The 24,898-nt window shown below is 42.9% G+C and overlaps 1 protein-coding gene and 1 long non-coding RNA gene across 3 annotated transcripts in view; one reads left to right on the forward strand and one right to left on the reverse strand.

Annotated features, from left to right (window-relative positions):
- LOC139757178 (uncharacterized) overlaps positions 1–24,898 on the forward strand; it is a 221,445-nt gene that overhangs the window by 2,491 nt on the left and 194,056 nt on the right. Inside the window, exon 2 of the long non-coding RNA XR_011714525.1 lies at positions 5,927–6,142. This is a non-coding gene — a long non-coding RNA (uncharacterized lncRNA). The remainder of the gene's footprint in view (positions 1–5,926; positions 6,143–24,898) is intronic.
- On the reverse strand, positions 1,634–23,122 carry LOC139757177 (uncharacterized). 2 transcript variants are annotated; one of them, XM_071677308.1, is made up of 8 exons: positions 22,967–23,122; positions 10,297–10,476; positions 8,385–8,472; positions 7,072–7,211; positions 5,307–5,498; positions 4,597–4,857; positions 3,549–3,681; positions 1,634–2,773 (listed from the first exon to the last, which is right to left on the reverse strand). In XM_071677308.1, exons 2-8 carry the CDS (start codon positions 10,456–10,458, stop codon positions 2,670–2,672), a joined length of 1,080 nt encoding a protein of 359 aa, XP_071533409.1. In that variant the 5' UTR covers positions 10,459–10,476; positions 22,967–23,122; the 3' UTR covers positions 1,634–2,669. The 2 variants fall into 2 exon arrangements, with proteins under 2 accessions (XP_071533409.1, XP_071533408.1); XM_071677307.1 differs by having other exon boundaries at positions 3,549–3,684.

Consider the following 24,898-nt stretch of genomic DNA (forward strand, 5'->3'; position numbering starts at 1 on the left):
AAAGGCAAAGGGGATAAGAGTGAGTGCTCAAATTTCAGAGGTATAAGTATGTTGAGTATTCCTGGTAAATTATATGGGAGGGTATTGATTGAGAGGGTGAAGGCATGTACAGAGCATCAGATTGGGGAAGAGCAGTATGGTTTCAGAAGTGGTAGAGGATGTGTGGATCAGTTGTTTGCTTTGAAGAATGTATGTGAGAAATACTTAGAAAAGCAAATGGATTTGTATGTAGCATTTATGGATCTGGAGAAGGCATATGATAGAGTTGATAGAGATGCTCTGTGGAAGGTATTAAGAATATATGGTGTGGGAGGCAAGTTGTTAGAAGCAGTGAAAAGTTTTTATCGGGGATGTAAGGCATGTGTATGTGTAGGAAGAGAGGAAAGTAATTGGTTCTCGGTGAATGTAGGTTTGCGGAAGGGGTGTGTGATGTCTCCATGGTTGTTTAATTTGTTTATGGATGGGGTTGTTAGGGAGGTGAATGCAAGAGTTTTGGAAAGAGGGGCAAGTATGAAGTCTGTTGGGGATGAGAGAGCTGGGGAAGTTAGTCAGTTGTTGTTCGCTGATGATACAGCGCTGGTGGCTGATTCATGTGAGAAACTGCAGAAGCTGGTGACTGAGTTTGGTAAAGTGTGTGAAAGAAGAAAGTTAAGAGTAAATGTGAATAAGAGCAAGGTTATTAGGTACAGTAGGGTTGAGGGTCAAGTCAATTGGGAGGTAAGTTTGAATGGAGAAAAACTGGAGGAAGTAGTGTTTTAGATATCTGGGAGTGGATCTGGCAGCGGATGGAACCAAGGAAGCGGAAGTGGATCATAGGGTGGGGGAGGGGGCGAAAATTCTGGGAACCTTGAAGAATGTGTGGAAGTCGAGAACATTATCTCGGAAAGCAAAAATGGGTATGTTTGAAGGAATAGTGGTTCCAACAATGTTGTATGGTTGCGAGGCGTGGGCTATGGATAGAGTTGTGCGCAGGAAGATGGATGTGCTGGAAATGAGATGTTTGAGGACAATGTGTGGTGTGAGGTGGTTTGATCGAGTAAGTAACGTAAGGGTAAGAGAGATGTGTGGAAATAAAAAGAGCGTGGTTGAGAGAGCAGAAGAGGGTGTTTTGAAATGGTTTGGGCACATGGAGAGAATGAGTGAGGAAAGGTTGACCAAGAGGATATATGTGTCGGAGGTGGAGGGAACGAGGAGAAGTGGGAGACCAAATTGGAGGTGGAAAGATGGAGTGAAAAAGATTTTGTGTGATCGGGGCCTGAACATGCAGGAGGGTGAAAGGCGGGCAAGGAATAGAGTGAATTGGATCGATGTGGTATACCGCGGTTGACGTGCTGTCAGTGGATTGAATCAGGGCATGTGAAGCGTCTGGGGTAAACCATGGAAAGCTGTGTAGGTATGTATATTTTGCGTGTGTGGACGTATGTATATACATGTGCATGGGGGTGGGTTGGGCCATTTCTTCGTCTGTTTCCTTGCGCTACCTCGCAAACGCGGGAGACAGCGACAAAGCAAAAAAAGAAAAAAATGAAAAAAAAAAGAATATATATATATATATATATATATATATATATATATATATATATATATATATATATATATAATACACTGGAAAAACAAACACAAGCTTCAGGCTTTCGACTGCATTTCAAGCCATTGTTAAGAACAAGAGAATCTATATAGAATAACACCTCCTCATAGCTGAGGAAACAATGAGCAGTTGAATTGTAAAACATGGAAAGTTTGACCAAAACTGTAAGGTGAACTGTCTTGCTTTGCGAAGGACATCAGGTCGGCAAGTTTTCTTTATTTCTCCATATTTCAACAAAGATTTCATAGAGCTATCTACTTTGTACATTCCTTCCTTTATGCTTATGGTGCTATTAACTTTAATACGGGAGGAATCAACTATAAGCGTGTCTTCAATTAACACACAAGGGTAAACAATTTTCGACTCCTTAATTCATTGTATGTTAATATTCTATTATGTCGAAAGATTGTGCTTGATACCGAGGCTGTCCTTGTAGAATATCAATAGTGTTGATTCCTCTCCTTTGGAAGATTTACCCGTTTTGACAATATACATCTTAAAACACTTTACACGTAAGAGTACACACTTGATCCTTCATTAGAGAATGGACTGTTTCCTTTGTTAAGCAATCTCGTATGGTGTCGCCTTATTTGAAGACAACTGATATTGTTTTGAAATACTTAAAAAAAAAAAGAGAGGTGAATATTTCTTATAATGGGTGAAACCAAACTACCATTTTTTGTTGTGTTTACCTATTGTAGTAAAGGGTCGCTCCGGCTTTTTGTATGCATTTGTCAATAACCTGCTCAGGATAACAAAATTTTATTGCGGACAGATATAGTCAGTAGCAGGGACAGGTGGACTCCTTTGAAGCAAGAAGTTCTTTGACGAGACTGTGATGTTTCATCACCAGTTTCGCCCAAGTAACTTTTTCATTCTCGTGGTGCAGTTTCATGCTGGTGGAGTCCGGTAACAATATATATATATATATATATATATATATATATATATATATATATATATATATATATATATATATAAAAAGCGTAACAACACAAACGAGACTTCGTTGTATGAGGATATTCCAACAATAACTGCACCAGTGTTGTGGAGCCTAGTAGATGGGATGTTTTATCTTTGTTTACGAAGTCACAAACATGGCGATGATGTTGAGGGAGAAGAGGAACGTGATGGTGGTGCTCAGGTGGAGGGTGCTGCTTCCACTGACGGTGGTCGCTTGTTGCCCTGAATAAGGGAGAGATTTAGGATTAGTTCCTTGACACACATACACACACACACACACACACACACACACACAAACACACAATTTCTTGAAAGATGTGGGGATAGAACAATGGGAAGCCATAACATGAAATTAGCCAAGGAAAGTTTTTAGAAAAGATGTTAAAAAAAAAAAAGGTGCTTTAACAGTATGAAATAAAGTGAGTGATAGATACTGCGAATGCTGAGAACGTACAGAACTTTAAAAAAAACCGTAGGAAAGTGGGGGAACTAGTGCAAAACTCCCTCCCTTTACAGTACAGTTAAATACGATTGTTCATCCGTTTGATTTGCAGTCACAGAGTAGAGGGGTAGTCTTCTAGAGAGCATGAGTAAGGTCATGTCCGTCAAGTGATTTAGGTTAACGGCCTATTTTTTTTTCAAGTGCAGCGTAAAAGACGACGGATTGGACAACCTGCTTCTTACAAGCGACCTGGATGTATGACTCTAGCCAATAGTTTCCCCCTGACAAGTAAGGTTATACAGGTAATAGACTTGATTGACCAAGTCTTGTTTAATCAGCGATGACCTCTTAAAGACCCACCCATTCGTGACACTCGGGTCATCGACTCGTGATCCTTATCACTTCTTAGGTCAACTATACCAACAGACCTGACCACTCGTCAGGCCAACTCCTAACCTTTTGTCTCGTGTCGCTACTTAGCTCAAACTCTGGCTAAACACGACCTTTTGAGGCCTGTCCGGTAGAGCCAAAATCGACCTTCGTGTTGCGACTGACCTGCCTCAGTGTCTCGATGGTGGTTGTGGCGCTGCTGGTGGTCATGGATGATGACCTGGCGATGTTGTTTGACCTCTCCCTCCTGCTGGGGAGGGTCGAGGTCCTGGGGCGCCTGTCCCACGTCCTGCAGGTGCTGCTGGGGGAGTATAGAGGAAGTCGATGTAAGGGATAAGTTCCATCGTCGTATGGAGTAGATGATTTCCACATTGGTTGTGGGTTATGTACTCTACCTGTATTCCTACATATGAGTATACATATATTTATGTACTACTATTCTGTGATTTTACTACATCTATGCTATTATTTTCGTGACCATCACAGCGTTGCTGTAATGAAGGGTGGCTTCTACAATGCTGCTATTGCTACAATTCGTATAGTTATTATCGCTTAAAGTACTGTGTTGATTATGTTATAATTACTACTGCTTCTAGTATTATACGGTAGCACCTCCTGTACTACTGTCATTCCCTTTAGATATGATGTTCCTGCCGCTATTGTAATACTAATATACGTTCGTTCAGAGGAAAAAAATTATCAAATTATTTTACTCGGTGGCGCGTAAGTGTTTGGCAACTAGATCATTTAATACTTAGTGTTGGCTTTTTTTGCATCATTGTTCTATGAAGAATCTTTTACACGAATTCGGAGACGGTCATTGAAGGTTTTCAGGCAAAATGAACTCTGAATCCTCACTATAGAAGGAAGATAATCTGCATGTTGTGTGTGTACAACCGAAAAAAAAAAATAAGTCTTGAAACACATCAGAAATCCAGTTATACACGTCTGCTTCAAAGCTGTAACGAGCCTTTTGTCTCGACAGCCAGAGACAGAGCCTGGAACCAGACCGGTCCAAGCTGTACAGAGCTTTCTGTTTTAACAGAGAAACTCTGTACAGCTTCAACAAAGCGGTTCCCATGACTCTTGTCCTTCAGTGTATAGGCGAATAGATATATTATCTGTATCAGATGTAGATTCGGCTGTGTTCGATTAAACTGTGAGCATTTAGTGTAATCTACACTTTACTTCAGATATGATCAGTGACCCGTACTTCCTCGTTTTCTCTTCTAACGTCGTGGAACCTCTCCACCTCCAGAGGGCCGTCTGTACTGGTCTGTTGTGGGGGCGTGTGTGGGGAAGTCTGTGGGTGAAGGTGAGGGGACGCCGTGTTGGGCTTCTTCCGGGGTACGTCATCATCTTCATCGATGTCCTTTTCACTTCGGGTTTTATTTTGGAGTCGAAGCTTGGCCTTCCTTTGAAGATCTCGGTTGTAGGCCAGGATGGAGTCCAGCTTTTCCACGTAGGGGCAATCCTACAGGATAAACGTGAGACACCAATTGTAGAAATTATAGGATAAGAGTGGAGAGGTGATGTGGTCTGTCCCCACTGAAATATTAGACACAAAACGTGAATATCATTCTAAGTAAGAACAGCTGACCGTCTAACAAACTGGATTTTTTTTTTATGAAATTTAATTACGCGTGAAGGATCTTACAGCCCGACGTCGCCTTTCTGTACTTCCACTGCGCCTCCAACAGTGCAAATCATCCAACATCCTTGCCTCCACCAGGATCATATGACGTCCACACCTGTCCCAAGCAGTGCCACATCTGTCCTCAGCAGTGTTTGACACCTGTTCCTAGTTGTGTTACACCTGTTCCCAGTTGTGTTACACCTGTTCCCAGTTGTGTTACACCTGTTCCCAGTTATAGCAAACTTGTCCCCAGTTGTACCACATCTGTCCCCAGTAGTGCCACTCACCGTGCCTTGTTTGACGGCTTTCATGGAGGTGGGGTTGATGCCATGTTCGGTTAGCACGTCTCGGCACAGTGCCAGGTACGACTGGTCAGGGGATGGAACGCGCGTCAATATCCAGGAGAAGGCGGCGCGGAACCCCATTAAGGACATGCAGGAGTGGATGCAGGCGTAGTTGTCGTAGTCGGTCGACACGATCTGTAGGGGAGAAAGATATGATAACGTAAACATCAACAACAACAACTGTGTAGGTAACGACGATAACAGACGCGATGGTATGTCGTGGCGTTGATATCCTCATTTTTGTTCTACGCTTACCTTTACGTAGAGCAGGACACTGTTCTAAGAGCACCATTGCGACAGTCGCGAAAGTACCTTTTCACATGGTCACTACACTGTGTAATTCTACTTGTGTAAAAGAACGTGAAATGTTATTATTTCCCTTTCAGAACGATGCTAAGAATTACACCCCACACTCTTATCTAATCCTAAGTGTCTAAATTATTCTTTGTTTTACGTTAGAACCATCTACCACTGTCTTACTCTTAAGATATATGACCCAAGTAGTAAAACTACACAATTTAGGCGTTACTCTGCACTTATTTAATTCTAAATCTCCTTTACAGCTTTGGATTATCCTGAACACCTCATTCTGATGCCGACTTAGTGCTTTTGCAAGTGCACAGGACTGAGTACTCGCTTCCAACCCCGCCAGATATCGAGTTACACACCACGGGATATCGCACCATGGCCTCTCGACTCGCATTACCAAGACTCGCACACTAAACTTTGGAGATGTCCCACTGGCTGTGTATGATCCTCGGGTCGAGGGATGGTTTCAGGTGAGAATATTCTTTAGTAGTTAGTATACACAGTGTCGTCCTTCCTTACCACCTTTTGATCTGGGTGAACTCTACACCATTCAGTTGTCTTCAACTATGTATTCATACAACTCTATTCTCATTTTGATCTCGATTGCATTTCGGCATGATTGTGTTTTCCACTTTCCTTATGATGTTCTCTGGTATTAGTTTCAATATCATTTCGCTTTTTTTACCTTGTGATTTCCATATGGTTAATAACCACAGACTCCCATCTGTCTCTGGTCTGACATTCGGACCTGGACAGAGATCCATCCTACAGTATTTTGGAAAGTTTTCACTCCTTTCCCGAAGAACAAAACTAAATGACAGTACTTTGAACACAAGTTTGTATCGTCTCGCTCTCTCGGAATGGGGCTTTCGGGACGCCCTCATAACTTGCCTCTTAAAGGGCGCGAGGCAGGCGTCCTTATGGCTCGCCTGATAGGGGGCGCTAGGCACCACGTCCCTCTGACTCACCTGGTAGGGGGCGCTAGGCACCACGTCCTTCTGACTCACCTGGTAGGGGGCGCTAGGCACCACGTCCTTCTGACTCACCTGGTTGGGGGCGCTAGGCACCACGTCCTTCTGACTCGTCTGGTACGGGGCGCTAGGCACGCCCTTATGACTCATCTGGTAGGGGGCGCGAGGCATCACGTCCTTCTGACTCACCTGGTAGGGGGAGCTAGGCACCACGTCCCTCTGACTCACCTGGTAGGGGGCGGAGCGCTAGGCACCACGTCCTTCTGACTCTCTTGGTAGGGGGCGGGGCGCGAGGTACCACATCATTATGACTCACCTGGTAGGGGGCGCTAGGCACCGTCCGTCTGACTCGCCTGGTAGGGGGCGCTAGGCACGCCCATATGACTCACCTGGTAAGGGGCGCTAGGTACCATGTCCTTATGACTCACCTGGTAGGGGGCGCTAGGTACGCCCTCAGAGTCGACAGTCAGGACCCCAGGCTGGCCTTCAGTAGGGTGCATCAAGGAGTTCTTACGGACCTTCTTCCCCGAGGTGTCCAGGCCACGCTCAACCGTGTTCATGATGTCACCTGCACAAGGAATGGTCGGCTTATGGCTGTAATTATAGCTATTAGTGAGCTATTAATGATAGGTCAGCCGCCTTAATGATGTCTGGCAGTTATTGGCTGTAATGATTGTTAACCAGCACCTGTTGGTGAGGCCATTGATTTTCCAAGTACAGATTAAATCATAGAGTATCTACTTTATGAACGACTTTTTTATATTCTTTTTTTTCTTAACGATGAAGTGAAATTCTTATAAATGTACTTTCAAAAGCTTTCGACAAAGTCCCACGTCTATGATTGTTGGTAAAAGTTATGACATAATTGTAAAGATGATGCTGGTGTTCTTCGATGACGTGAGAACGGGTTGATTCAGGATATACACAGAGTAATGATGAGCGGTCAGGTCTCATAACGACGAGAGACAGGCAAGTGCTGTGCCTCAGGGATCATTCTTGGAGACCGGTTCTCTCTTTTTGATGCAAGTCGGTGGTATCAGGACTAGCCTGCGTTGTGTGAGGTTAAAATTCACAAGCGACACTTGTACAGAGGCAAGCTGACAAACTGATGTGGCCTTTGGGGCCTCGGGTGGTAAATGAATCCTAGCATCAATAAATGTACAGTTTTACGACACATCGTCAGATGAAAATGAAAAAGAAATAAACTAAATTACGAATTATGTTAAACCTTAAAAGGTAAATGAGTTACATAAACTTTAAAAGAGCATGAAGGTCGAACAGAGACTAGGCTTCGTAAGTAAGGTATGTATTACGTCTACGGAACCTATCCTCTATCTTTACCGTTCCTATTAGAATGGGTTATCTACATATTCAGCATAATGTTGTACATATTTGTCCATTGTATTTCATTATCAATGAAAATCTTTGTTCTGTAGTTTGATACTCGCATTGCCTACTCGCCTTAGCCAGGAAGCGTCAGGAACTGACGAAAAATGGCCTCATTTGCACACACCTTTTACTTGTGTATAATGTACTGAAACCAGACGTTATCGTTCACAGCCGAGCCACACAAACACTTCTTCCATTATACATTCACGACTTTCTCTTGCAGTGTGGATGACCATGTAATGACTACGTAATGTAGGAACTTCAAAACTTAAGTTTGTTCAAGGATGGAAAAAAAAAATAAATCAAGCTGTGGGAGTCGTGTAGTTCATACTGGAGACTCTGATGACCTCACCTTGCCAAGTGTAGTTGGTGAAGGAGCAGGAGGCCACTGGCGAGTACTCGTTGGGTATGTCCTCCAAGGTGAACCAGATGCCGGAGTACTGGAGGAAAAGGGTGCTGGGAGGTTCAGTGTCTCGTAACAAGAGGAAAGAAAACGTGACTCAAAACATTTTGAAATAGAGATGACAGAATATAGCAAAATTGAAGATTATAGAACCAATATATATATATATATATATATATATATATATATATATATATATATATATATATATAAGATTTAAGAAAATGAAGAACCTTAGGTATTTCATAATATATATGATTTATATTCATATAGTTGGTTGCATGGTTGATATCGGTCAAAAATAGTGATATGAGCAGCAACCCATTTTCGAAAAACACTCGAAAGTTTTCGTTGCAAATTGATGTCAGTCTCGAGCTCTGGTCCTGTGTTCACAAAGAGCAGACATTAGTGATCTGTAAGTACTCTGTACCAGTGAAGGTCTGAGTGGGTTAGACGCCTACTGTTACTACGATCTCTGACGCCTACTTGAGTTCCATAGAAAACGGGTCTCGAAACCTCGCCCGGGCTAACATCGTTAAAGTTAGTGTTATCATGCACAGTAATCTATATAGTTATTACACCTATTACTATATTAATCTATAGTTAGCTATATGTCCTTGTACACTATGGTTAATTATGTCACTGTACGCTGTAGTTTAAGTTGATATGTCATTAAGTGGACATTCGGATTGCATCATTGTACGGTAGAAAGTCATTATCCCAGTCCGGTTGCCAGGCGTATTCATTCTTTTTTTCCCTATCATGTGCACACCTGTTCACAGCTGCACATCGTGTGTGATTACTATTCATGTGTTAAGGGGAGGGAGTTTTACACTCGTTTTGCCCCTTCATTTAACCTTGCATGTATATACTTTGTCTTTTATGTACACATGCACACACACACCACACACGTTGGACACTCATATATGGTAAATCAGTTATTACAAAGCCATCCCTTGGCCTCTCTACCTTTCACTTCAGGTCATGCCACAGCTGACCTGACCCAAACTGATTGGACTTAACCTTTGCCTTCTACCTCCCCATTTCCCCGTTTTCTACTTTCCATATATGTTAACCCCCCCTTCCCCCTTCGCTCCCACTTTCCAATTTCCTCCCCATCCTCGACCCCCTTCAGTATCATACGTTTATCTTCCAAGTCCAACCCGGTTTTCTTTCTCTTTCATGCGTTTTACTCTCTCCCCATTTCCCGTTTTCTTTGTTTTTCTTATTCTTTCTTATTTCCCCCTTGCCATTTCGTTCAACCTTCTCTTTTCGTTAAACTCCCCTCATTCCTCACTACCCCCTTTCATTCCGTTTTCTTCCCTAAACCTTCCTCATTCTTCCCGTTTTCTGCCGTAACCTGATTCATCTTTACTGATTATAATGTCTTTCCACTTGCATCTTACCACCCGAGATGATTTCCACCACACCTGGCCATATATGACTCAAGGCCTCGTACTCTACCATCGCCATTCACTAGACGGGGCTCCTTGCTCTATCATACACAAATTCATTTCATTCTCTTGCGTAGACTTTCTAATTTTCAGTTTAACCTCGTTTTCTATTACTCGTTATCTAATCTGGTCACTTCCCTTTCATCCAAAGATTGTTTGACGGCATTTCTGATCTGTTGTCATGTTTCAGTTATGGGTTTAGATCTGTCGTGCATTTTTTGACTTTCTTTTGGTCTGTCTGGGATTTGAATCCTTTGTTCCTTGTATTGTAGTGAACTCGGATCCTTCCCTCTGTTAGGGTGGCGCATTGGATTCTTGGTTCTATTATTGTAGCGTTTCGGATCTGGCTGGACTGGACTGCGTTCTCTAACGTCCACAGTGTTTCTGGCAAATTAGGCTCTACATACCCTCTCAAAATTCATGTTGGGATCGACGTACACTTCCCGACACTGGCCAAACTCCACGAAGCTGGGGATGCCAAAGGAAGCCACGAGAGGGATGTGAACCACGACCAACAACATACACACGCGAACCCCCACTCGTTCCCATCCTCCTGGTGTCCTCGACATGTCTCTGATCTAATGTATCTGAAAGACAAGGATGTTAATGAGATTAGAAAACGCTTAAAAAATAGAATAGCCTAATATTCAAGAAAACGCTGAAGAAAACAAAACAAAATTAGCCTAGTGTTCGACTTGCAGTAATATGAGGTTAAGAATAACGGTCGTTTGAAACGATATGTTTATACTTTTCTGTTAAATGAAAATATTGTGTAGGGGAAAGGAGAAGAGGTGCAACACTCACCAGACAAGTGAAGGGGACGTCGTAAAGTAGGTGGCTAGCTGTTCTTTTTTTTTTTCAACTTTAGTCGTAGATTAGCACCACCTTAGGACTGTAAGTTATGAGATCCCAACGACTGGTTGGTTTATGGTATTGTACTTGTTTGTAGAACTTGTAGCCTCGCTCATTCCCTCCCTCGCTACCATTCCAGTGGGTTATCTCTCTCTCTCTCTCTCTCTCTCTCTCTCTCTCTCTCTCTCTCTCTCTCTCTCTCCCCTTCGTTGACAGTATGCTGTAGGACTTCCCCCACCAGAGTAAAACCACCTGAATGATTATTTATATATATATATATATATATATATATATATATATATATATATATATATATATATATATATGTGTGTGGATCTGGAGAAGGCATATGATAGAGTTGATAGAGATGCTCTGTGGAACGTATTGAGAATATATGGTGTGGGAGGTAAATTGTTAGAAGCAGTGAAGTTTTTTTTTCAAGGATGTAAGGCATATGTACGTGTAGGAAGAGAAGAAAGTGATTGGTTCTCGGTGAATGTTGGTTTGCGGCAGGGGTGCGTGTTGTCTCCATGATTGTTTGATTTGTTTATGGATGGGGTTGTTAGGGAGGTGAATGCAAGAGTCTTGGAAAGAGGGGCAAGTATGAAGTCTGTTGTGGATGAGAGAGCTTGGGAAGTGAGTCAGTTGTTGTTCGCTGATGATACAGCGCTGGTGGTTGTTTCGGGTGAGAAACTGCAGAAGCTGGTAACTGAGTTTGGTAAAGTGTGTGAAAGAAGAAAGCTGAGAGTAAATGTGAATGAGAGCAGGGGTATTAGGTACAGTAGGGTTGAGGGTCAAGTCAATTGGGAGGTAAGTTTAGATGGAGAAAAACTGGAGGAAGTGAAGTGTTTTAGATATCTGGGAGTGGATTTGGCAGCGGATGGAGCCATGGAAGCGGAAGTGAATCATAGGGTGGGGGAGTAGGTAAAAGTTCTAGGAGCATTGAAAAATGTGTGGAAGTCGAGAACGCTATCTTGGAAAGCAAAAATGGTATGTTTGAAGGAATAGTGGTTCCAACAATGCTATATGGTTTCGAGGCGTGGGCTATAGATAGAGTTGTGCGGAGGAGGGTGGATGTGCTGGAAATGAGATGTTTGAGGACAATGTGTGGTGTAAGGTGGTTTGATCGAGTAAGTAATGAAAGGGTAAGAGAGTTGTGTGGTAGTAAAAGAGTGTGGTTGAGAGAGCAGAAGAGGGTGTTTCGAAATGGTTTGGGCACATGGAGAGAATGAGTGAGGAAAGATAGACCAAGAGGATATATGTGTCAGAGGTGGAGGGAACGGGTAGAAGTGGGAGACCAAATTGGAGGTGGAAAGATGGAGTGAAAGATTTTTGATTGATCGGGGCCTGAACATGTAGGAGGGTGAAAGGCATGCAAGGAATAGAGTGAATTGGAATGATGTGGTATACCGGGGTCGACATGCTGTCAATGGCTTGAACAAGGGCACGTGAAGCGTCTGGGGTAAACCATGGAAATTTTTGTGGGGCCTGGATGTGGAAAGGGAGCTTTGGTTTCGGTGCATTGTACATGACAGCTAGAGACTGAGTGTGAACGAATGTGGCCTTTGTTGTCTTTTCCTAGCACTACCTCGCGCACATGCAGCGGGAGGGCTTTTCATTTTATGTGTGGCGGGGTGGCGACGAGAATGAATAAGGGCAGACAGTATGAATTATGTGCATGTGTATATATGTATGTCTGTGTGTGTGTATATATATATGTGTACATTGAGATGTATAGATATGTATATGTGCTGTGTGTGTACGTGTATGTATATATATGTGTATGTGGGTGGGTTGGGCCATTCTTTCGTCTGTTTCCTTGCGCTACCTCGCTAACGCGGGAGGCAGCGACAAAGTATGATAAATAACTAAAAGAATGAATATATATATTGCAATCATCCTGTTCATAGTCAAACACACGTGTATATACCCTACAAACGTTTACACTACACACACACACACACACACACACACACACACACACACATAATTGCACAACACAGTTCCACAACACACACATAGAAAAAATGTACACACGTTACTATCTCCATAATTGTCGATGGATCAACCGTTTGTCTTAACCTAACACCGGCGGCGTTCCTCGGGGCTCCTTTCTGTCTCTAATGCTGTTATTTTTTTAGTATTAATCATTCATTTTTTTTTCTTCGGTCAATTAAAGTCAGGTTGTTGCTGAGGATTCTACGTTATATTCCTCCCATTCTCTCTGATCCGCTCGATCTTCTCTTGCTTAATGAGCGTTTTGTGGCGTCTAGCGCCACTTCAGCACACTCGGTTTTAGGAAAGGAATTCTCCAGTTAGGCAGATATAAATCTGTCTGAGTTCTCTTTAAAAAAACTAACTTCCGCATGGCACAGATAACCAAGTCTGGCTCTTAAGAAGCCAATGGTCTGGTTGAGATGCCGAGGATTCTTCTCCCCCGAACATTTTCGCTAACAGTGGTCGACGCTGGCGAAAGCATTCCCTCATGCGTGGCCACCGCAGGTATCAGAGGCACGAGTTAAGGATGGGTTGATTTGGTCTGTTGTTTGCAGACTTGACTGTGAAGTGGTAGGAGGCTTGTAAGGATAGGGGAATGACCATGGAGAATTCTACGGCCTTGCAGTACGAAGAAATGAGGAGGTTTGATAACGGTCAGTACTCGTGTAGCTGGTCTCTATAGACGCAGAAACAATGGGAAGCAGCAGCCCCGGCCAGATGCGTGTCGTGTGTCCATTTCATATGTGATGGGATGTTCGCAGGCAGCCCACGAGAACAGCGGCCGGAGTAATACTTGTAGAACAAAGAGGCAAGAAACATCGTGTCTGATGGGAGTAGTTCATAAGGGGAGATAAAAGAGTTTATAAAGCAAAGGGTTTTTGATTCCATTCCAGATGACAGGTAGGTGAAGAAAGAAAAACGCTAGCCTAGATACGTTGCTATTTTATAAAGGATTGAATAGTTCTTGTTTATAATGTTGTCACATCCTTGGCGGTTGTAACTCTACCCCGTAATAACTATAACCTGACCCTTTCTAAAAGGCAGGGTTTCCAGTTCTCGCTTTACGTTTTTGTCTCTGTAGCCGTTTTCTATGTTTTATTTCAAGGTTTGACTTCGATGAGAACTTTCATTTTTTCTCTCTCTTCGTGCCTGGAGTATTTGATACACACGCGCACAAACAGAGGTACACAGTGCAGTTATTGAGTTACACAATACATACATTCTTGCACAAAAAACAAGGCATTGTTACATACATTGGATCCACATCACACACACGCACACACACACACACACACACAGTCATTCCTGCGAAAAAAATACACCTGATTACGTTTCTTTGAAATGTTTTCTTTACTGGTTTTCGAAGCTGATTCATAATCTTGTCTTACTCGTCAAGTATGCGGGGTCTTCAAAGTCCTATTGACGTAAACCACCACTTCTTTCCTTCCTATTGTATCTGTTGTCATTCGTGTAACAGAGGGGGTGAGGGAGAACACGATGTCCACAACAACAGTAAAGCAGGACGGAACCTGTGTTTATGACAACAGAAAGTAAAACGGCGGATACTACAGCAACAGTGTATCTCTGTTAAGACAGGGAAGGGGTAGAGGGAGGGAAAGTGGCCTTTTCTCTTCTCAGCCAATCACAGCGAAGCCCACCAACTGCAGCCATTGTGTGCCTTTAAACACATTTACCCACCCCCCTCCACCTCCACCACCTCCCACCCAAGCCAACAACGAACCCAAAATTAAGGCGAGACTGTCAGGTTTCCTCTCCTTCCTCCTCAACCTCCTCTCCCATCCCGAACCTCCTCCAGGCAATATAATGCCACGTAACGTCGATAACTCACGTCTAACATCTCTCTTCACTGTAGGCCTCTGTCAACCGCCACAGAGATGGCGTTATAAGCACATTACTGAGTGTCGGGAGCAAGCCAGCGAGCTCCCGGGGCGAGTAATTACCACCTGTCATCACCAATTTCACTCGCGCGGCGGGAGGAAAGAGGAGAGGGAGGAGGAGTTCTAGCAACGCTCGTGGGGGCGGCCCATCCCTTGAACTGTCTTCGCACGTCATTCACAGTTTTATTACTGTGTTTAGTCATCTGTAACTCTTGACATTACATAAGTGCATCTTTATTACGTCTTTACTCCAACCGTTCCTTGCGTATTCTTCAAATTACGGTGTAGTTCGTTACTCTGTCTTTATGTCTTGATGATGAACTGCTCACTGTCGACAACATCAGGCTGGGTTAGAAAATTTGAGGGTTGTGATTACTTAAGTTTTCCCTGAGGTGAATTTATGATTCCCTTCACCCCCGAGCCAACACACACACACATCAAACCTCCTCCGCTCTTACTCGTCTCTCATATTTCAGGTAGCCTCAGTGTTGGGGAACAGCATTCTCCATAAGAGCCAACTTTGTTAATAGTAGAATGGCAGGATATACACTAGGGACGGGCAGGTAGAGCCAATACACTTATATTTACGGTAGCTTATTAGAGGGGGTTGCAGGTTTGTTGATTTTCGGTGAGGATTAATGATTCTTCGTAGAATGTTATTGCCAGATGGTGAAATGAGGGGTGCCATTGAAGGTGTGGTGTAACGAGCAAGTTTATACTAGATGCAAGAAATGATCCGTAACTCTGTTTTAAGATGTAAAGTGATTACTGTGTTGCCGTTGGCGCTTCAAGAGTGGGCTGTTCTGATATACGTTTCTTTCCTTACACCACTTAGCTTTAGAACTCTTTGACCTTCTTATGTCTTCCCTAACAACTATGACCTGATCCCTGATTTTTTTTTAAACGACGCATTTTCTCCATTTCCCCCCCAAATTTTCTAATGTTTTCCTCTTCCCTCTCCTTCTTTAGTACCTTCGATTAGGACTGTTGACGGTGACCGAAGCCCTCGACAGAATAGAGATTTTGGAAGTTACAAGGGCAAAAGTATCCCTAGGGTATACCATCTGGGACACCACAACTGACAGTGATGTGAGTACGTCAGGAGGGGTTCATGGCTGGAGACCTGCTGGAAGATGCGTGCGCACCTGCTGGAAGAGGTGAGCAAAGACCTGCTAGGAAATAGGTTGAGACGCTGAGATACGAGGGAGATCTGCTGGGCGATGGATGGGGTACCTGCTGGGCGGAACCGTGAAAGAAACCCATGTAAAGCAAGACCGGTATCATTTGCATATGAAAGAATCATTGATAATGTAAAGATGACGCGGGTACAAGCAGGTGCCGTGAGGTACTCCAGCATGTACCGGGGGATGGAGTATCGGCGCGATCCTATCATTGCTGCTCGGATACTAACGTTAAACGACAGAAGGGGGAAGGTCCGAACCAGGTATTCTCTGGATACAAGACGTTCATCAAAGAACAATGTTATCATTTCGAGTGAGGTGAACCAGAATGAAAGGAGAGAGAGAGAGAGAGAGAGAGAGAGAGAGAGAGAGAGAGAGAGAGAGAGAGAGAGAGAGAGAGACCTGAACCAGAATGGCTAATGAGCAAAACGCGTGTTATATGCCTCATATTTTAAGCATAATTATCCGTAAGTCATGGAGAATGTTTGATGATTTATTTTCTCTTGACTTTAGATAGTTGAATGCAAAGCTCTTCGTTCCTAGTTGTCTACACAGAAGGAAATCACCAGCGTTAGCGATGGTTTATGCGAGGGTCCGTGAGGATAACCTGCAGTTTACAAGGCTTATATATATACCCATATATCTTGAGAACAAGCGGGTCAGGGATGGTGTCCGCACCGGGGGCTTTTGTATGGATCAGAGCGACACAAGACGGACGAAACCTGTCGGAGGTAATTGGTGGCGACTGGCCAGGACAGATCCGGCCGAGGAGAGAGAGAGGAAGCCGAGTTACGGGCAAGATCATTTCCTCAATCAAAACAGTGACTTGTCATTGGCAGACTCTGAGCCTTGGAGGTAGAGCGGGTAAGCGAGGCTCAGTGGTGAAGCTTGGTAAGGGCCGTGGGTGGACTAGTATGGCATGGCTGGAGTAGTTATGGTGGGATGGTTCACCCAAAGGACCCGAGAGAGGATTTGTTGTTACTGTTGAGACGTGTGTGAGAGGACTGGTGTGGATCGTATTTCGTTTTCTATTCATTAGAGTCGGAACAAATGGGAAGGAGTGATTCAGTGACAGAGATAAAAGGAGAAATTTGGCTTTGGCACAGTGGGTTAGTGCCTCCTCATTCTGAGGTGTTGCTTCACAGGTCCGAACTGAGAAAAGGGATTATATTTAGGACGAGAAGGAGTATTCGAAGGAGGAAAGGAGAGAAAGTGAGGTAGAGTCTGTAAATTGGAATCGTCAGCGTAAGAATGAAAAGGGTTACAAGGAGAGCTAACGTCATATATAGACAAGAAGAGAGTAGGTGATAGAGATGAACCTTGAGGAAAACCACTGTCGAGTTAGTGCAGATGGCTTGTGTCAGAGGAGCCTTCTCGAAATGGGTTGCAGTCGCCAGTTGTGTGGTGCAGTTTAGTACTGGGACGACGCACGAGAAGGTCGAGACTCTTACTTGAATACCTCGTGGATGGTGCTTAAGTCTCTATGAGTTCGGGCACTCTAAGATCACATCATCAACTTGTATAGGTACCTTAGTCCTAGACCCCAGTGAAAGGCCTCGATACGATGATCATCTAACAGGAAATCAGCTGCAGGTGCAGGTGTGTGTGTGTGTGTGTGTGTGTGTGTGTGTGGCAGACGTGTCCCAGTGATTCAGCAGTTGACGTAATCGAACCTGATCCTGAGGCGGAGGTTTAATGAGAGGAAATGTGGGCGGCGGCGGTGGCAGCCACACCACCACACTGAGGTCAGCCACTATCCCAGTGGCTTCACCAGGCAGCGCCACGGCTTAAGCCAAGTGACTGCCATGACTCGACCTCCTGAAGTAATGGCAGATCAACCTACTGATGCTATAGTTCAGTGTCTTTCAACCTCTTCTCGGCCGAGGAACTACGCCTGTTAGCAACGTGTCTTATTTTCTTTCCAACCTTAAGCTAAGATTTTATAGCTCTAGTAAGAACTTTATGGCAACTATTTAACCAATTTGTTTACAAGAGGACACTTTATCAAATTATGAACTGCTGGATGTCCACAAGTTTTTCGAGGAAGCCGTGGATGTCGAGGAACCCTGGTCTGGAGAAGGAGGACTGCTACAGCTTTAGGTTCTATGCTTTTGATTTAGAGTGATTTGTAAGCCACGACAAGTGGGGTTTACTGGGGCTAACGCGAGAGACCGTCACGCCTTGTGGTGGCTTGGACCACCGATTACAGTGGTATAACCCACTGAAGACGGTGGTTTGTTAAGGTGAATAATGTGGCTTAAGCCTCTGCAGTACGAGGCCTTGACCTATCGAGTATCATCACCTGACCCACTGAACGTCATGGCTTGGACGCTTAAAAGAATGGCGAGAGACGCAACAGTGAACATATATTAAATAAAAGTATATATATATATATATATATATATATATATATATATATATATATATATATATATATAATCGTGAAGAGTTCCACATCTGACTACGTCAGTCATTCGATTTCTTTGGGAGTGACGCGTCTAAGTCATTAAGTCGTAACGTTAGTGTCACCAACGTGAGCCACATCAAAGACGGCTTTGATCATGACATGGTGGTACGGATTTTGTGCATCATTCTCCGCAAGGAAGGAGAGAGAGAGAGAGAGACAGAGAGACAGAGAGAGAGGATGACCCGAGGTGTTTGCCACCTTTTGTAAGGTTTCTGAGTAAATGTTAAACATAAGAGCGATAACCCGTGGTTGATATACTGGATTTTCACACTTCTCCGAAGAACGGTTAATTCGTTGCCTTATTCCCAGTCTCGGCGGAAGGAGACGAGGCTCGCGCCCTCCGGCAGCAACTGTTTACGACGTCCGTATAGGCGAGATGTGCTTGATAAAGCTGATGTTCTCCACACACTATACAACATACTTAAGTACCTGCTCACCTTCCGTAAGCTTTTTGTGTGCTTCTCGGTGCGCCAGAAAAGATGATTGCTAGAATAGTCGTTGAGTGCCCGGTTCTGGCCACTTAGTGAATACAATTGTCTATAATGTGACATGAAAGTGCTCTTAATCAGACAGAATGGAGCTACTGTATTACGCGGGACTATGATTTTGATCATTCGCTGCTTTGCTGGGAAGAATAAGTACTTGGTTCCTATCTGGGTTTGCTCTTTCATCCCCGGGTTTTTTCTTATGTCTAGAAGAATCACATTTCGTATTTCGCTACAAGAAAGATCTTTTCTTGTGTTCGTTAAGTCAGGCTCGCACACAACTCTCTCAAAATCACCATCACGTCTCTGTATAATAGATGGACGTCATCTGCGGTATCAATAAGGACCTTGTCGTCAGTTTGATAATCATTAGTAATGTTATGGCTAGGCTAGGGTTACATCGTAGGATGTCCATACTACGCTGTCATGTTATCGGACGGAATGTGTAAAAAGATGATGGTTATGATTCTGGAGTTCGTGACAGGGCAAGTTTTCAGTGCCAATGTAGATTTTTTTTTTTTTTCATCATACTTTATCAGTGCCATCCTCTACTACAGCCACAAAAACAAAAGCTATTTTCCGAACCCCTTCGTCAGGTGGTTGAGGGTGTTGTGATTGTAAGACCCACAACCACACTCATATGCCGGAGGCTTTGGTTATATTCATTAGAAATATCGAGATATTGTATGTGAAGTGACTTGCTTTATGATCGTATGTGACAGTGTGACTTCATACCTAAGCTTATACATACCAAGGCAACCCACTCTTGACTTCAAAATACGGATACTGTGAGGAAAGGCATAGAAAGTATGAGCAAAGTGTAGATGAATCTACGTTTTCGGTAGCCCTGTACCATCACGTTTTCTTGGTTTAGGGCCAATGACGTAGCATACAGGCTCCACCCACATGCTTAAGGGTCGACTTAGTATATACGTATATGCTTAGGTTCATACTGCCTACAGAGTATAAGAGGAAGAGATATGAGATTTGCCAAGATGATAATGACCAAATGATTTTCTTTAGCGAAGGATTCATTATATTACAGTGAGGAAGAAGATCGTGGAACATAATGAGCTAAAAGTATGTGAAAATCTTATCGTGTATGCACGAAATTTCGAGAAACGGGGATGATTGTGTGTGTGTGAACTACTAGCACTATACGGAGAGGGAGTTCAGCACTCGTGGGGCCCTATCTCATGCACTTACTCCATCATATAACCTTTTTTTTTTTTTCAAGCTTCTGCGATGTTCTGTTAGCTCCTTATATACGATAAGAATACCGATCTTATCTTTTTTTTTTATTGCTTCTTGCTTTTTATCACATTATGATTACTAGTTGTTCCCATCCTTACACATTTTGAGGAACTATTACGTCTACATTATCACACTAGTTAAGTGTTGTGCTCAGGTCACTCCTTACTCTTCTCTCTTCCATGGAGGCTTCTGAGGTTGAGACTGCATCGCTAAGAATGACGAATCGTAGGTATTATTTCGTAAAAGGGTCAGGTCATAGGGCAAAGGCCATCCAAGCTTCATACTGTCATGCACGAGACTTCATTGGGGTCAGTAATAATGTATGTGAGCAAGTTGTGTACCTGCCTCTGCCTCCAAATATTGTGGGTAGAGCACAGGGCAATTAAGGAGTGTTCAGTGCGGTTGTATGAACGAATGTGGCCTTGTTGTCTTTTCCTAGCGTTACCTTGCGCGCGCGCATGGGGAGGTGGGTGCCATTTCATGTGTGGCGGGGTGGCGACAGGAATGGATGAAGGCAGCATGTGTGGATTTGTACATGTGTATATGTCTGTATATGTATGTATACGTTGAAACGTTTAGGTACGTATATGTGTGTGTCTGTAGGTTTATGTATATACATGTGTATGTATGTTGGTTGGTTAAGCCATTCTTTTGTCTGTTTCCTTGCGCTACCTCCCTAACGCGGTAGACAGCGACTAAGTATTTTATATATATATATATATATATCTATATATATATATATATATATATATATATATATATATATATATATATTAAGAATATATGGTGTGGGAGGCAAGTTGTTAGCAGTGAAAAGTTTTTATCGAGGATGCAAGGCATGTGTACGTGTAGGAAGAGAGGAAAGTGATTGGTTCTCAGTGAATGTAGGTTTGCGGCAGGGGTGTGTGATGTCTCCATGGTTGTTTAATTTGTTTATGGATGGGGTTGTTAGGGAGGTGAATGCAAGAGTTTTGGAAAGAGGGGCAAGTATGAAGTCTGTTGTGGATGAGAGAGCTTGGGAAGTGAGTCAGTTGTTGTTCGCTGATGATACAGCGCTGGTGGCTGATTCATGTGAGAAACTGCAGAAGCTGGTGGCTGAGTTTGGTAAAGTGTGTGAAAGAAGAAAGTTGAGCAAATATGAATAAGAGCAAGGTTATTAGGTAGAGTAGAGTTGAGGGTCAAGTCAATTGGGAGGTAAGTTTGAATGGAGAAAAACTGGAGGAAGTAAAGTGTTTTAGATATCTGGAAGTGGATCTGGCAGCGGATGGAACCATGGAAGCGGAAGTAGATCATAGGGTGGGGGAGGGGGCGAAAATCCTGGGAGCCTTGAAGAATGTGTGGAAGTCGAGAACATTATTTCGGAAAGCAAAAATGGGTATGTTTGAAGGAATAGTGGTTCCAACAATGTTGTATGGTTGCGAGGCGTGGGCTATGGATAGAGTTGTGCGCAGGAGGGTGGATGTGCTGGAAATGAGATGTTTGAGGACAATGTGTGGTGTGAGGTGGTTTGATCGAGTAAGTAACGTAAGGGTAAGAGAGATGTGTGGAAATAAGAAGAGCGTGGTTGAGAGAGCAGAAGAGGGTGTTTTGAAATGGTTTTGGCACATGGAGAGAATGAGTGAGGAAAGATTGACCAAGAGGATATGTGTCGGAGGTGGAGGGAACGAGAAGTGGGAGACCAAATTGGAGGTGGAAAGATGGAGTGAAAAAGATTTTGTGTGATCGGGGCCTGAACATGCAGGAGGGTGAAAGGGGGGCAAGGAATAGAGTGAATTGGATCGATGTGGTATACCGGGGTTGACGTGCTGTCAGTGGATTGAATCAGGGCATGTGAAGCGTCTGGGGTAAACCATGGAAAGCTGTGTAGGTATGTATATTTGCTTGTGTGGACGTGTATGTATATACATGTGTATGGGGATGGGTTGGGCCATTTCTTTCGTCTGTTTCCTTGCGCTACCTCGCAAACGCGGGAGACAGCGACAAAAAAATATATATATATATATATATATATATATATATATATATATATATATATATATATATATATATATATACGAAATAACAGTAATAATGATTGATAAAAATATAATGAATATATCATAGATAATAAAAAACTAGATCAAAGATGAAATGATAAATGGATGTTTTGCCATTTTGCTAAGACGAAAGATGGATACCCCTGATATACAACTTGACCCGTGGGTTCCTAGGAGGAGGCAGGCACTGAGTGTACGTGTTAACTGTGCAGGTCGAAGCCAACACCTGACAATTACTTGAGAATCGCTAAGCCTAGTTTTACATACATGAGAAGGAAAAAAGGTTGATAAGTACTGAAAAGTGGTTTTAGGTACATATGACTTAACTGCTCAACAACCCTATGAAACTCATATGAAACAAAAGGAAACTCATAAAAGCAATGCAAAGATGAGGAACGACTGAAGAAAAAAGTGTTCTTCATAAAGTAATTGTAAGCTAGCGATGGTTCATGTTCTTATATTCTGAAACATAATCAAATTTGTTCATTGTGACAGTAACGAATTAGGAGGCGAGTTTATATTCTACACACAATTCCTGTGACTTTATTCGTGAACACTCGATTGCAACCAGCACTTCTTCAATAATTTGAAAATGTAAATGAGCAAAATTTCGCAATGATGCGTTCGTAATTGTGAGGATGTAAGTGCAAAAAAAAAAAAAAAGACGTATGTAGGAATAACTTTAGCACGAGTAATTTCCTGTAGAAGATTCGCTATGACGATTCTGTATGGATAAATCCGGAAAGTTAGTGTAATCCACAGGCAGATGTGAAAGGATGGGCTACACACACACACACCATTATATGCCCTCAATCGGGCTGAACGTAAAGGCAGACAGGTTTTGCACTTGCCCACCGAGTGTTCGCACTGGGGGGCATGAGAACAATAAAAGTGCTTTTTTCTTACTCTGAGATAAAGTGAAGACGTGGCGAAGGAGTTAGTTTGCTGGTCCAATCCAACTTAGGTGAAGTAAGGATAAAGTGAGGACCTGGCGAAGGAGTTAGTTTGCTGGTCCAATCCAAACCTAGGAGGAAGTAGAGACTCCAACCTGAGGGAAAGACTCTCAACCGCCGAGTGACTGATTTTAAACGTATTCCTCCGCCTTGCCCGTCATGCGTGATGGCTGCCGCTTACGGTATTTACTTGTACATTATGCTTAATAATTCTAATAATTCTCACGAGGGGGTCTTCTTACTGACTGTATTGGCTAGGCTAAATCTCTGTTATCTTTATCGTATTAAGTTACTTCATGAGCATTTCTTTTTTTTCTATTATGGGGAGGAGATTTTGCTCTTTCTACGAAAGCTTGAAAACTGAGTAAACATAAATGGGGTCGACTTGGGGGTCGTAATCTATCTAATCCTTACCGTGAATTAGTAAGTCACGGGATGTCTTCATCTCCCGGAGTTAATGACCTTTTAGCACCAGATGAGTCGACATGAATTACATGGTATGAAATAATTTCGAATTTTCCAATAGTCGGTTGCCTTAAGGTTAATTAGAACTAACTGTCTGATATATATATATATATATATATATATATATATCCTCACTAAAATTACATGTTAGTGTAGCAATAACTGGAAAATGTTAAGTTAATCTTACACTAACATTCGTAAAATTTTCCCCATTCCTTGAAAACACACGTGCTTCTTTTCTTACGAAATCAAAAAAGCTTGTTTCTGAGGTTAAATAATTATCTTAAGTCTTTTAAAGTTTGAAACTGGTTGATATACTGATTGAGGAAGTCACTGTGGGATAGATAGCTAGGTGATCACCCCCAACGCCTTCTTGCCTTACTTCCCTGGGCCGGGATACTATTTCACTCCAAGATGTCTCATGTGTTGGACGTACAGTAAGAGTTATCTTAGCTGGAATGGCGTCTAACATCCTATATTCTACGACATCTTTCTTCTATCATAATTTGATCGCTCCTGCCCTGATGCCTGTCATAATGAAAGAACGTATCAGGCCATGTAACTCTCCCCTCTCACTGAAACCCATTCCGCTTCCAAATATGAAGGGACTCTGCAATGCTGTTCGTAAAGTCAAGCATACCTTCACAAAATATGCCTGGTGATCCGCCATCTTTTTCTAATGACAAATCTTTTTGGTTCTTCACCAAAAGCATCTCTAATCATTTCTGTGATTTAGCCTTTCCACCCTTCTATTCCGACCTGATCAGTCTATACCTAACTGTCCAGTAGACGAAGTCGCTCTCTGTGGTACCTTATCTTCCTCTGATTCAATTTTCGATTATTTTAATCCTCCACCACCGTTTCCTCCCACTGAACCTATACCTTCTACGTTTCATCCATCCTACAAGGTTTTCCAGACACTTTCCTAGTTCGAGGACTATACATGCACAAGGCATGTATAGTCCTCGAGCCCTAAGGGATGGTGCCTGTGAGCTAACTCCGATCCCTACTTGCCTATTGCACCTCCTTGTAAGACACCCAGACTTTTCCTTCCTCTTGGAAGCATGCCTTGGTGCAGCTCAACCTTGACAAAGGAGACCGTTCTGACACCTCCAAACTTTAAATTCCTCTTCGACTCTCACTTCTGCCTCAACACCAATATGGGGTTCGCAGTGTTAGGTCTCCTGGTCATCTCTTACGTGACTCGCCTTTGGTTAATCCAATTCTAGTTAATAATCACTAGATTTGCAAGAACCAGCTCTATTTTTGTTTAGGGGTTTTGTTAAATTCAATCGTAATTTCTGATCACTTGATTTGCTAAATTTACCGTTAGTTTCTCATCCTTAGCTAGTCCAGTTAATTCTAACCCTGCAGGTACTTACTCGTCACCAGTTCTGTTAAATCTAATTCCATGTTTTAG

Source organism: Panulirus ornatus, chromosome 25, assembly GCF_036320965.1.
Source record: "Panulirus ornatus isolate Po-2019 chromosome 25, ASM3632096v1, whole genome shotgun sequence".
Taxonomy (NCBI): domain Eukaryota; kingdom Metazoa; phylum Arthropoda; class Malacostraca; order Decapoda; family Palinuridae; genus Panulirus; species Panulirus ornatus.